Source organism: Glycine soja, chromosome 8 (assembly GCF_004193775.1).
Source record: "Glycine soja cultivar W05 chromosome 8, ASM419377v2, whole genome shotgun sequence".
NCBI lineage: Eukaryota > Viridiplantae > Streptophyta > Magnoliopsida > Fabales > Fabaceae > Glycine > Glycine soja.
Window position 1 is genome coordinate 38,146,214 of NC_041009.1, and position 14,207 is coordinate 38,160,420.

The window sequence follows — 14,207 nt, forward strand, 5'->3', positions numbered from 1 at the left end:
GAATTTTCTCGATGTACTTGGGTTTTCTTAATGAAAGAACGATTTGAAATTTTGTCCATTCTCACTTCTTTTGTTAATGAAATTAAAACTCAGTTTGGTAAGACAATTAACATCCTTAGGAGTGATAATGCAAAAGAATACTTTTCTTCTGCTATTTCTTCTTTTTTGTCAGCGTAGGGCATTCTCCATCAGTCATCTTGTCCTCATACTCCTCAACAGAATGGCATTGTCGAAAGGAATAATAGGCATCTTGTTGAGACTGCTCGGACATTATTACTTCTTGCCAATGTACTTATCCGACATTGGGGTGAAGCAGTTTTGACAACCTAATTTTTGATAAATCGGATGCCTTCTTCCTCTATTAAAAATAAAATACCACATTCCATTTTGTTTCCTAAAAAACTATTGTTTCATGTTGATCCACGTATTTTTGGATGCACTTGTTTTGTTCATAACTTGTCTCCAGGTCTTGATAAGCTTGCTGCTCAAGCCATCAAATGTGTTTTCCTTGGATATTCCAGATTATAGAAAGGTTACCGATGTTACTCTCTTATTCACAATTGTTATTATATCTCTGCAGATGTAACTTTTTTTTGAAGAAAAGCCATACTTTGCTCCCTCCAAGGTTGAGTCCAATACTCTTCAAGAAGTTTTTCCTATTCCCTATCTTGGTCCATCACCTTCTTTGCAAGAATTAGAGTCAACTGTAGATTCTACCATAGATATTTTTGACAATCTTCCACTTGAGCAGACTCAAAGATCGCCCATCATATATCGATGTCATCCTCGAATTCCTAACGCAGAACTTGAAGGTAATGAAAGACCAGCTGAATCATGTCCTACTCCAGTAGACAACCCGACCATGGACCTACCGAAAGAGAATCTTGACTTGCCTATTGCTCTTAGGAAAGATATTCGGTCTACACGTAATCCTTATCCTATTTATAACTTCACAAGTTATCATCGTCTTTCTTCTTTATACCATTATTTTTTTCCTCTTTATCTTCTGTTTCTCTTCCTAAAAATCTTTGTGAAGCACTTGATCATCCGGGATGGCAACAAGCCATGACTGATGAAATGCAGGCTTTAGAGCATAATGGTACTTGGGAGCTGGTTCCTCTTCCCCCAGGCAAGAAACCTATTGGTTGTCGATGGGTATATGCTATAAAAGTTGGGACCAATGGATAGATTGATCGCCTCAAAGCTTAATTGGTAGCCAAAGGTTATACTCAGATTATGGAGATACTTTCTCCCCTGTGGCTAAAATTACTTCTGTTCGACTCTTTCTTGCCATAGCTGTCATCTGTCATTGGCCACTGTATCAGTTGGATATTAAAAATGAATTCCTACACGGGGAATTAGAAGAGGAGATTTATATGGAGCAACCACCGAGATTTGTTGCTTAGGGGGAGTCTAGCTTGGTTTGCAAACTTCGAAGGTCTCTTTATAGACTCAAACAATCCCCCCGAGCTTGGTTTGGAAAATTTAGCTTAGTTGTTCAGACATTTGGGATGAAATGAAGTGAAGCAGACCAATCAGTTTTTTATTGTCATACCTTATTGAGTAGATGTGTTTACATGGTGGTCTATGTAGATGATATAGCCATCACAGGAAATGACCAAGAAAAAATTTCTCAACTGAAGGAACATTTATTTAGTCATTTTCAAACTAAGGATTTGGGAAAAATTAAATATTTTCTTGGAATTGAGGTTGCTTAGTCAAAAGATGGGATTATCATCTCACAAAGGAAGTATGCGTTAGACATACTTAAAGAAACTGGTATGTTAAATTATAGACCAATTGATAGTCCCATGGATCCAAGTCAAAAATTGCTACCCAATCAGGGGGAGCCTTATTCTGATCCTGAAAGATATTAGAGATTGGTTGGGAAGCTTATCTACCTCACTATTACAAGGCCAGATATTTCCTTTGCAGTTGGAGTGGTGAGTCAATTCATACAATCTCCTTATAATGATCATTGGGATGCAGTAATTCGAATTTTGAGATACATTAAAAGGACCCCAGGATAAGGACTACTCTATGAAGACAAAGGAAACACTCAAATAGTTGGATTTTGCGATACATATTGCATAGGATCACCCATTGATAGGTGTTCCACTTCAGGATATTATGTATCTGTTGAGGAAATCTTGTCTCATGGAAGAGTAAGAAGCAAAATGTTGTTGCATGGTCTAGTGCAGAGGCTGAATATAGAGCTATGACTGTAGCCACATGTGAGCTCATTTGGATTAAACAACTTCTTCAAGAATTGAAGTTTGGAAATACTCAACAAATGAAGCTATGTTGTGATAATCAGGCAGCCCTACATATAGCTTCTAATCCAATATTCCATGAGAGAACTAAATGTATTGAGATTGATTGTCATTTTGTCCGGGAGAAAGTCATTTCTAAGGAAGTTATTATTGAATTTGTTAGTTCTAATGATCAACTAGCATACATCTTTACAAAATCTCTAAGGGGACCTAGAATTCAAAATATTTGTTCCAAACTTGGAGCATTTGACTTATATGCTCCAGCTTAAGGGGGAGTGTTGGAATTACACACATTGTATGGGTAGTTATTCCACACATTGTATGGGTACTTGTTCCAACACACATTGTATGGGTAGATGTTCCACACATTGTATGGGTACTTGTTCCAACAAAGAATAGTTATTAATGTACCTAGTTAATCACATATTCATGTATCTAAGAATTCACATGCATGTACATAGGTACTAGAACTTCATTAATATTCTTATAAATTTCACATTGTATTTACTCCCTAAGTCTATATAAATATAAATCAGCTGAGTGGGTTAAGCACTCAAGCATTTTACAACCTCTAGTCTCTTCAATATGAATAAATGTTGGATACCCCACCTGGATTAAATATTAGTTGAAGGTGAGATTATAATTTACCCAAGTAAAAAAAGTATATTCGAGATTAATTATTTCATTACTTCATAATAAATGTAGGCTAGAATTTTTTTTTTTCCATCCTATATTCCTGGTACTAAAAAACCTATTGTGAAACAATTAAACAACCTCATAAATTATAAAATGCAATAATTATGTAATAAAAAAATCAACATATTAAAATACAGACACCATGTTGTGAAATACTGAAATCATTTAACATTGTCAGCCTGATTTTTAAAATACAGACTTAACGTACCAATGGAAAATGGCTCGAGGTAAGTGAAATTTTAAGAGTCAAAAGACTTAATTTGAAATTGATTTGTTAAAAAATATTATAAAACTAATATTTTAGCACCTACATTTCACAGGATAAATGATTATTTTGTGCAAATAAAATTTATAATAAATAAATATTTTAAATATATAAATTATATTATAACTAAAATATGTAATTAATAAATATTTTGTACTTATAAATTACATTTTATATTTATGATAAATATTTTATAAAACAACATTAATATTTTTAATTATTGATATTATATAAAATAGTAAAACTCAAGTTAAAACTAACGATATTAAAAATGATAAATTAAACATAGATAAATGTTAATTTAAATAATTAAGTTATTTCAAAGTATAAGAGAATATATCAGTACATGCTATGTGTTGGAATTTTAAAGACGAATTATATGTTTGAAAATAGTTTCGATTGCAAACAAGTTTAGCAAGATTAAATATATGATATTTTATTGTAGCTATAAACTGTACAGTTCATATTAAAAGTACAAAAAGATATATGAAATGCATGATAGGAAAATAAAGCTCACCACCATCTCACGAGACAGCTTAAGAAGAGAATATTCACATGAAAATAAATGTAATAGGAGAATATTTTATTGTAATTATATTTTATTTTTTATGTTTTCAAAAGTTTTATTTTAATTTTTTAAATTTTAAAAAATTTATTTTGATTTTTTTATTTTATTAAAACAAAAAATACTAAAACATAATAAACTAAAGCTGACGTTTTAACTTATATTTCTAACAAGGGCTTATAAATATTAATATTTAATTAAAGATTATCATCTTATATAATGTTCTGTGGTCAAGGTCTTATTTGGAATCTAATCTAGGCTCAAACAACACGGCCCCAGAACAAACATGGTTTCTTCCAACACTGCCGAGCTGCTGAGAGAGGAGATTCCTGTGAAGCAACAACCTCTGACTTTGTCTGCAGACATCATAACCGGCCTCGTACTCGTCGATGTTGTCAATGGCTTCTGCACCGTTGGAGCTGGCAATTTGGTAAATACACAACTTCATTTTTTGTTTTTATTTTCTTGTAACTTGCCAAAACCACGATTCTCCCTTTGTCTGTTTTCGTTGGCATTTTTTTATGTACTTAATTAATTATTATATTGGTATTGCATATTATGTGATGTGATACAATTTCGTTTTTGTCACTTGTGGTGTTGTGTAGGCGCCGAAAGAACCAGATGAACGAATTTCTCAGATGGTAAAAGAATCTCTGAGGCTGTCCAAAGCATTCTCTGAGAGAAAGTGGCCAATTTTTGCTTTCCTTGATTGCCATCACCCCGACAAACCCGAACCCCCTTATCCACCACACTGTATTATAGGATCAGGCGAAGAAAAATTGGTTCCTGGTAATTTCATTTAGAATTTAATTAAAATGCACTTTAAGTATTGTTTTACATTGTTATCCAATCATAATAATTGAAAAAAAAAAGTCGCGTTAAGGTGATATAGCTCAGTTGGTTGAGCAAGCTGCCCGGATTGTTGTAAATCCTCAGTTATCTGTTTTCGATAAGTTGCAACCCTCACTCTATAAGCTAGTTTTTAAGGTTAAATTAGATTTAAACTCAAATTGTAAGATGATGAGAGTCTATCCTAAATTCATTATTGAGCCACTTATCATATTACCCACATACCAAGCCCAATAGTGGTGGAAGAGAGAAGGTGTATTGGTAAAAAGTCCATATTCTGCATTGACTATAGATAGTTCTTGAATAATGTATATAAATGAGGGATAACGCTTACTCAATCAGCTAACTTTTAAGTTTGAGTTAGGCCCAAACTCAAACTTTAAGAATAATTGTTATGGTCGATTTTTATAATAATTACTTTAAAATTGATATATGAAATCATTTTTAATAGTTGACAATATAAGACACTAATAGTCCATGAAAATTAAACCCTTTATTTTAGGTTGTTGTAGTTGTAGGTAGTTTTTGGTAGAGGCGTGTTGGAATGGTAGGTGAGAGAACATATAGGCTTTATTTTATGTTTGGCGTGATTAAAAAGTTGACATTGTTTATTGGTTGAGTTGAAACAAACAGAATGGAACAACATAGAATTTTGTCTTGTCCTTTTTGTGTGCCAAACACTTCCATATTTCTTTTGCGGTAATAAGATTTGAGTTCATTAAAACTATTGCGTTGGTATGAGGATATGTGCTTATTGGTTTTGTTTGGTTTGGTTTCCTCTGAATTGAAGATCTGCTGTGGTTGGAAAATGACCCAAATGCAACACTCAGGCAAAAAGAATGCATTGATGGATTCCTTGGGTCAACTGAGAAAGATGGCTCTAATGTCTTCATTGATTGGGTGAAAAATAATCAAATAAAACAAGTAAGCATTTGCTTTGAAATTGGTTTTCTGTTAGTATAGAAATTTTAAGCATGAAAGTGCCAAGTTATTGGAGTAAATAAGGTTGCATGAGAAGCTTCCAATTTTTGAAACAGGTAGTGTAAGACAGTAAGACACTGGGTTTAAACCTTAATTAAGGTTGATGTGATTTTATTAGTTATATATATATATATATATATATATATATATATATATATATTCTTCACAGGTTATCCGTTGTTTTATACTAGTAACCAACTAACCAATATCTAAATTAAAGCTACACTAACCGATTCCTTATAAAATATAATGACAATGTACTTTTGATATATAGATAGAAACTATAGAAGTTAAGACACACATGAAAAATATACGAATTAATACTTACTGGTAAGAATAAAAACTAAATAAATAGAAGTATAGGGAGTAAGGGTGTGTTTGGGAAAATGTTGGGTTGAACATAACCCACGTTTTTTCCAATCCACCAAGGTGATTCCTTCTTCATTTGCAGCTTTGGAAAGCATGTTGCAAGGCTGCATATGGCAAACCAAAAATGCACTAAAACCACCAAAAATTATTCCAGGGACCCAAACTCTAATTAAAAACTAGAAGGATTAAACTTTGCTCTAAATCAAGATATTAAAATCTTTTACACTGTTACTGTGTCAAAATTAAATGTCCTTTGCTATTTATCACCACATCTAAATTGTCTAGACTTATTCATGGCATAGGTTGAATGATTTTTGGATATTATTTAATGTAGTTCAGATTTTTATTGAGGTTCTTAGGGTCTGGGTTTTTCTTGTTACAGATTTTGGTTGCTGGGATATGCACTGATATATGTGTGCTGGATTTTGTCTCTTCTGTCTTGTCTGTGAGAAACCGTGGTTTCCTTACTCCTCTGGAAAATGTGATCGTGTCTTCCCAAGCTTGTGCTACTTATGATTTGCCATTGCATGTGGCCAAAACTAACAAGGATTTTGTATCTCATCCACAGGTACTTGATCAAGTCGAAGTTTGTCTTTTGGTGGAACACTTGATTATTAAAATGTTGCTTTGCTTGAATTTATATCGTAATTACCTAAGCATCAGCACTAAGAGTCAGAAGACATTTCTTTTCTTTCTAGTGTTGGTTGTGATTATTTTAGACCTTGCAACTATATTGTTTTTCAGAGTTGACTTGTATTACAGAAATTTTAAACATAATCTCAATAGCCTGGAAGTAGATAATAAGCATAACCTAAATATTTAGATGCTGGACGATGGTAGTTCATCTGACATCAAGAATCACTTAATTGTATCTAAGAAAGCCGACTTATGCTGGGAAACACGTATCCGTGCTCTGTTACTATATGACAATGAACACTTCACAACAACCTCTGTGGTTATGAGCTCTTATACATTCTTCAGAGCTTGTTTTTGCTGACATTTGTGCTTTATTTAGATGCTAAATAAGTTTAAACACATATGACTTACTTACATTCTTAGCAATGGGACATTTGAAAATCAGAAACTTTTATTCCCTTGACCCATCATGACCTTCATTAAGGATGTGAATAAACTTGGCCAGAAGGGATTTTTAGATAAATGTTTGAACCATCCCCTACGAGGTTATCTGCGACTAGTGCTAAGTTTTCAGTTTTGGTTGATAGAATGTTTCATTTCTGCAAATTTTGTGCTCTCTTTTTGAAGCCTAACCTTCCTATTGCTAAACAAAAAATCTGAGCTTTTCCCCCCTTGGTTTCCATTGTCAGCACTAACATGGTTTCATTGGTTTGTGTCTTTGTGACCGTCAAATTGCAAGCAATTGTCATGCTGGTCTTTACACGATAAATTAAAAGAGTTCAAAACAACATTTGTGATAAAATGGATAATTTATTCAGCGTTTATTTATTTATTCTTGTTTTCTATATTGCAGGAGTTGATGCATCACGTTGGCCTTTACATAGCCAGTGGAAGGGGGGCCCATATAGCTTCAGAAGTGTTATTTGAATAATTGAGGGGTGTTGCGGAATAACTGAAAGACCGTTAAGTGTTAAGTGTTAGTGTACGTAATTCAGGATTGGAATAAATGTGAGCATCTCATGTTATATAAGAATGATTTAAACTGGAAAAAAAATGTGTGAATTACATGAGAACGAGAAAAAAAAATTATGGGAAGTACAACTTTGCGTCTTCCAAAAAAAATATTCTTAGTTCTTAATTAGTATTCTTAGGACATTTGTTAACATTTGCCTATAAAAATTGATAACGGAGACAAATTGAATATTTGAAAATGTCCACAAATTAAAAAAAAAAAAAAGTGTATTTGAAAGCACAATGCTATTATTGTTATCAAGTGGATTGAGCTCCTCTAAAGTGTAGTTTGTACTTTAGAGAATAAAATGTGAATATTTTAACCATTTGTAACAATAAATGGTTCACCACGTTTCAACTAATCTTAATCCCAATCATGATTAATTTTGAATTTTTAATCATGATTGGTATAGGTATTTAAAATAATTTTATCCATTAATTTTACTTTAAAACTGTTGTTACGACATTAAACAAAATTGAGCATTGTTATAAATCACACAGGCTTAAGTCTTGGGAGTGTAGTTGAACTGGTTGCACTTCGTTAGTACATTTGTCGTATATTCAAAGCCTTGTTGACGTTGTCAACGTTGCACATTGCACTGTAGAGTGTAAAGGGTTGTTGCTTCCAGCACTTTTTTTGGAATTTTTTTACCTTTCCGATTGGTCATTTGGAAGCCAAAAAGGGGTGTATTTCGGAATGTAATTTTACATTTCATATTGACCATATTTCGGAATTTTATTTTTCATTCTAATTGTCTTCTAATAATCATGAAGAGATTGCAGAATAAAAGAATTAAGAACATAACAAGTCCTTCGGGGTACATACACTTTGAATGATATCAATAAAAAACACGAGATTCTTACACACTGAAAGCCTTTGACTTCCTTCACAAGATTTCATTCATAGGAAATTTGGTACTTAGAAGACAAAATTTCTAACACAGAACAAGGAGCATTGATATATATATATGATGAAAAGGGCTCAAAAATACAAAGGGCAAACTGGAGCCTACATTTGGTATACTTTCTGACTATTTATAGACAAGCAGAAAATGAATTGCTTCCCTTTAAGTAAAAAGGCACACTCAAATCTCAATAAACTATCTAATGAAACCAATATATGAATTTTGTAGAGATAAAAATGTGGTACAAACATTTTACAGACGTCTTTATCCTCTATGACCACGGTATTTCCTATGCATTCCAGGGGTCATGCAGGAGAAGATTGATTGTTTTTGTTTCTTTGGTTTGACACCAAAGATGAATGACCTGAGAGGAACTGAGTTCTGGGAATCTGAAGATCTCTGGCTTTTGTTAGAATTTGAGAGCCCAAATCGCTCATTCATCTTCGCAAGAGCCTTCTCACCATCAAGTTGGAGAGATGTTACTAGATCTAGACCTGCTTGAAGTTCATCAGCAACTCTGTTGTTCTCTTGTTTCATGTTCAAAACCTCGCCTTGGAACTTGGCTGCTTGATAGCTGGTGAACTTGAAGTCATCATCTTCAGCACTGGCTTTCAGTGCCGTAGTTATCTCTTCTTGGATTTCACACAAGGAAGAGAATCTACATTGAAGTTCTTCCTTCAACAATGCACTGTTTTCCAACCACATTGTTAGTTCATTTAGAATCTCCGCAAGGTGTTTATAAAGTGGTCTTGCGTCTGATTTCAATGAATATTTCACGCTACTACTGCCTTCTGATGATTTACATTTTTCCTCAATTCTTGATACCTCAATCAGCAAATCTTTTATAGTGGTTTCAAATTTGTGTATCCCAGTAAAAGAAGTACTGAATTTCATCCAGAAGTCTAGGTTCTCCTCTAGAAGTTCATCAATGCTCATCCGGAACTTCTCTTCAATGGCTGATGTTGTAGATTCAGGTTCTTCAACTTTTAAAAATTCTTCAATGTCATGTTGCTCCGGTGGTGCTGGCTGCACTGAAGTTAACTCTCCCAAATCCTCCATTCCCTCCAAGCTTTTCTGCAGGACACCTAGTTTCTGACGTAGGAGTCTAATTTCTTCATCTTTCAAGGCATTAGCAGTCTTCAGTTCTTTCAACTGCAAAGATGACTCAAAGAGGGCATCTTGATTTTTCTTCTCTATTTCAGCTAGTCTGATCTTCATATCATCATAATTTTGAAGAGCATTAGTATACTCTGACAGCAAAGCCTTTTCCCTATCCTGCATTCCATTCAACAATTGCTGCCAATCAGACTCATCTTCTTTTGTCATTCTATTTCCGCTACTAGTTTTCAAAGCATCTGTTGATTCTGTAACATCACTGTAGTTAGAATCCGGGGACTTCTCTCTTTCTTTCAACTCTATTGGAGATTTGTTTTCCACTGGGGTTTCCTCATTCATTTCTGGTGAACCTGTGACATTATTAGGCTTGTTTTCTGGAATTACACCGTCCTTTGCCACTTCTGCAACCATAAGCTCCTTGTCTGAATTCACAGTATCTTCTATTGTTGCATTGACCTTATGCCCCTCATTCAATAGCACACTGTCTTGATTCAATGCATCTAGTCCTTTAGGAAAATGTTCAGATTCAGCTTCCCTTGATGACTTCCTTTGTGTTAGTGATATTTCCGCAACCAGATCTGGCTTCACCTTTTGGACTTTCTCCGACAGATGATCTAGATTACAATGTGCTTCAGTGAAATGGGTTTGGAGGTTGGTATTCTGATCTTCAACAACTTGGTTTAGATCCTGTACCTCACGCAGCTTATCATCCATTTCTCTCAGTTGCTCGTTCAATTTAGCTTTATCACTGATCAAGCCTTCCTTATCACCTTCTAGAGTTCGAACCACGGTATGAAGTTCATCAGTTTCTACTTTTAATCTCTTTACAAGAGCTGTCTGGGAAGAAACTGCACTTTCTAAGTTGATAACTTTGTTCACAAGTGAATCAATCTTTTCTGCCATATCTTTCACTGTTAGAGTTGAATAGGATCCAGCCTCAAAGTGTTCTTTTATTTTCTCCTGCAATTGCTGCAACTCCTGTCTCTGCTGATTCATTTTGTCCACATCTACATCCAAGTCCTTTGTTCCAGCTATTTCTTTTACACCTCCTTTTGCCCTTGGCTCTTTGGAATTGGTTTGATCATAATTGAACTCATTCATGAGAGAACTTAACTTTTCCCTCGCTTCCTTTACCCTTTTGGTCTCAATTTTCGTCTCATCAAGTGATATAGCCTGTTTCAGTTCCAACTGTGACAATGTCTCTTGGCATGACTTAAGAGCTGCTGCTGCCATCAAACACCGTGCTTCCTCGTCATCAATAGCAACACCTTCTCCAAGTTCATCTTGCAAATTGGACACTTTCTCTTGTAATCCCTGGATCTGCTGATCAGTATCCCAGTACCTGGCAATGGCATTATCATAAGAACTCTTCACAAACTCTTTCACTGTTTGCAATGCCAGAATCTCTTTCTGCAGCTTGTCAACCTCTGCAAGCGCCTCCTTTCTGCTCAATCCAGATTTTTGAACTTTAGGAGCCACAGCTGCAGATGCTACTACCTTCTTGGGATTGAGTTTCTTTGTGGCTGTTGTTATGACACTTTTTAAATCTCTAAGTGGAGGCTTTGGAACCTTTGGAACATTAGGAATATTTGGCTTGTGCCCTTCTGGCATTTTTCTCGGGGTTTTCGGTCTAGGCGAATCCTCATCATCATCATCCATATATGGGACTTGATCCGGGCACACAGAAGCGATAGTGTTGTTTGCATTTTGCAACTCAGTTGATATGTGATCATACCTATCCGCTAAAGAACGGTATGCCCTGAATGATTCTTCCACAAAGTTTATCAGCTCTGGTCTCCTTTTATAATACATTTCTGCTCTCTTGGCAAAGGAATCCCCCTCTTCCTCTAGGAGCTTCAAAACAGCGTGCACCTTTTCCTCCATATCTGCAGTTTTTCTCGTAGATTTTAGTTTTATAAGTAAATAGATATATTACATACCCATTTAAGTGTGATGTGCTGATCATATAATGGCACTTAAGCCATTGCATGTAGCCAATTGTTGAAGGAACCTTTAATTTTAATTTTCTAGTAAGCAAATCAAGGTTTTAAATTGATGCCATCAAGTCATGATTACACATCATCAATTGAATCTTCTGATTGCAGTCACATATATACCATTTATTTTTGCGCGTGTGAAAAACATAATTTGAATGTTTAAATCAACAATTAAACTAACAGATCATCCAAATCTTACATGTTTATTAAATCATGACTAGTGAAAACAAAGATCATTTCTATCTTCCTCATATGAAAATGCTAAGAAGTTTCTATGATCAGGATCAAACCATGAGGCACTACCTAGCAGATAATGTGGTATGAAGATCAAATTAAACAATTAAAAATTAGATCATGAATTGGAAAGTTGAATTGAAGCAATCCACCCCTTGTTTGAAAGCAAGCAAAAAGATGATGGGAAAAAAAAACTGACCTTGGAGGTTTTGTTCCATCCATTTTGATTGCTTTGTTCTGATGTGGCTAGCCCACCACCATGAATATGCATTGCTTGCAGCTCTCTGCAACATGTTGGTTGTTCCTTTTTTCTATTCTTGTTATCCCTCCCCCTTATAGTTAATGTTGGGATAAAAAAAATGAGAATAGAAAACATGCAAACCTTGTGTGTGTGGGTGTGTGTATCCCTATCTACTCTCTCTAAATGTCTAGAGAGGGAGGAGAAGATATAAATATCATGACAAGACCAAGACCAAGATAAGAGAAAAAAAATGAAAAGAAAAAGTTTGATTCAGCAATGAGAAACAGATTTTATGTTGTGTGTGAAAAAAGAGAGAACGTGGAACTAATAAGTTCTAATTATGGGATCATGGAGGGGAGGAAACTTCGCCCGAACTTAATGTCCCAACCCTCCTTTTTTTCAAAAAAGCATAGCCAATGGCCTATGTGCACGTGTCACTCTCCTGCTCTTCCAACGGAGCAATACCTACTACTTCTTTTGCTCTACAAGCCAGCTCGTGTAGTAGTTCTATATTTTAATGATTTAAGAAAATACAAATAAAAATAGTATAAGATTGCTCTTAACACCATACTACCACTCTAAGGCTATTTTGATATTGCATTTTTTTATATATAAAAGTTTAGGTGAGTTGAATACTGGAGTTCATTAAGGTTAGGACAAAACTTAATGTCTAATGAGAGCGCTTACAGAAATATTTAGAGACTATCTATCAATAAAGTTCTCATATTAGCAACGAGAATTAAATTCATATCTTTTAAGATATGAGTTTGTTTCTTACCCATTGGATCGATCTTACTATTGCATTTTCAAGTTACTCATTTTATATTCTTTTCTTTTAAGTCTATGGTCTCAAGTTTTAAATATCCTATAACAAAATGACTTAAATAGCCTGATATATTGGGATATGGTTTAGTTATTTTTCTTTGCTTGGCATGTCTAAGTCCTTTTGAATTTCGGCAAAACTTAAACAACTGATTATGTTTGTCTCATTGTTATAAAATTTATTTTTATAAGTAGGTCTATTTTGAACATGCATAAAAAATGAAATGAAAACCCACGGGTATGTTACTAGTTTTTCAAAAAAGCATAGCCAATCACCTATGTGCAGATGTGGCTCTCCTGCTCTTCCAACGGAGCAATACCTACCACTTCTTTTGCTCTACAAGCCAGCTCCTGTAGTTTAGTTCTAAATTTTAATAATTTTAAAAAATACAAATAAAAATATTAATTATGTAAGATTTAAAAAGATTTTACAGATTAAATTAATCAAAATATACATAATTAATTTAAGAAAACTAAAATTTAAATCAATTATTGTATAGTAAGGATCATTTGATAATGAAAAATGAGTGAATAGGCATTTTGGTCCCTGTCTTTGTAGTCATTTTGTATATTAGTCCATATCCTATTGAAATGTAAAAAATAGTCTCTATCTTTGCATAAGTGTTGTAAAATAGTCATTGTCGTTAAATTCGAAAGTAACGCCGTTAGTGAGGTGCATTGCTGGCAATTATAGTGTCACGTAGACTATTCAACGTGGCACTGAAGTCTGCGTTTATAAAGCATCTTCTCATCACTTGCTTCTTCTTCCTCAAATTAGGGTTTTTGAAGCTTATGTCCTCTGAATTCCCTCCTTGTTCTTAAGTGTGTTCTTGAAATTAGGGTTTGTAAAGCTTATCTCATCTGTAAAGGTTCTATCCTTTGCTTCTTCTTCTTCACTTGATTTCTCTATGTCTGCAAGTGGTAGTTCTTCTGTATTTTCTAGTAGAACCATTCGCCAATGCCACCATGGAAGATGTGCAGCTATTTGAACTGCAAGAACAAGGAGGAACCAGGAAGGTTATTCTATATTTGTGCATTGCCCCAAATAGACCCAGATAACTGTCAATTTTTTCAATGGGTTGAAGAAGAAAACCAAGTTTCTAATCCTTCTTCTGTCACAAGAGAATCAATGATAGTGGCTAATTTGAACCTACAAATTGAAGCTTTGCAGAAGAAAATGAGAAATTTAACAAACATTGTGTTGTTAGGTTTTTCATTTTTAATTATAATGTTAGTTTTAGGGGGAA

General features: G+C 34.2%; 2 protein-coding genes across 2 annotated transcripts; one reads left to right on the forward strand and one right to left on the reverse strand.

Moving 5' to 3' along the window:
* Window positions 1-4,037: 4,037 nt before the first annotated feature.
* LOC114423081 (nicotinamidase 1-like) lies at window positions 4,038-7,756 on the forward strand. The gene is made up of 5 exons (XM_028389695.1): window positions 4,038-4,229; window positions 4,405-4,588; window positions 5,439-5,572; window positions 6,381-6,566; window positions 7,488-7,756. The coding sequence occupies exons 1-5, from the start codon at window positions 4,086-4,088 to the stop codon at window positions 7,563-7,565; spliced, it is 726 nt and encodes a 241-aa protein (XP_028245496.1). The 5' UTR covers window positions 4,038-4,085; the 3' UTR covers window positions 7,566-7,756.
* Window positions 7,757-8,549: 793 nt separating this feature from the next.
* LOC114423083 (protein NETWORKED 2D-like) lies at window positions 8,550-12,461 on the reverse strand. The gene is made up of 2 exons (XM_028389697.1): window positions 12,097-12,461; window positions 8,550-11,552 (listed from the first exon to the last, which is right to left on the reverse strand). The coding sequence occupies exons 1-2, from the start codon at window positions 12,188-12,190 to the stop codon at window positions 8,815-8,817; spliced, it is 2,832 nt and encodes a 943-aa protein (XP_028245498.1). The 5' UTR covers window positions 12,191-12,461; the 3' UTR covers window positions 8,550-8,814.
* Window positions 12,462-14,207: the final 1,746 nt, after the last annotated feature.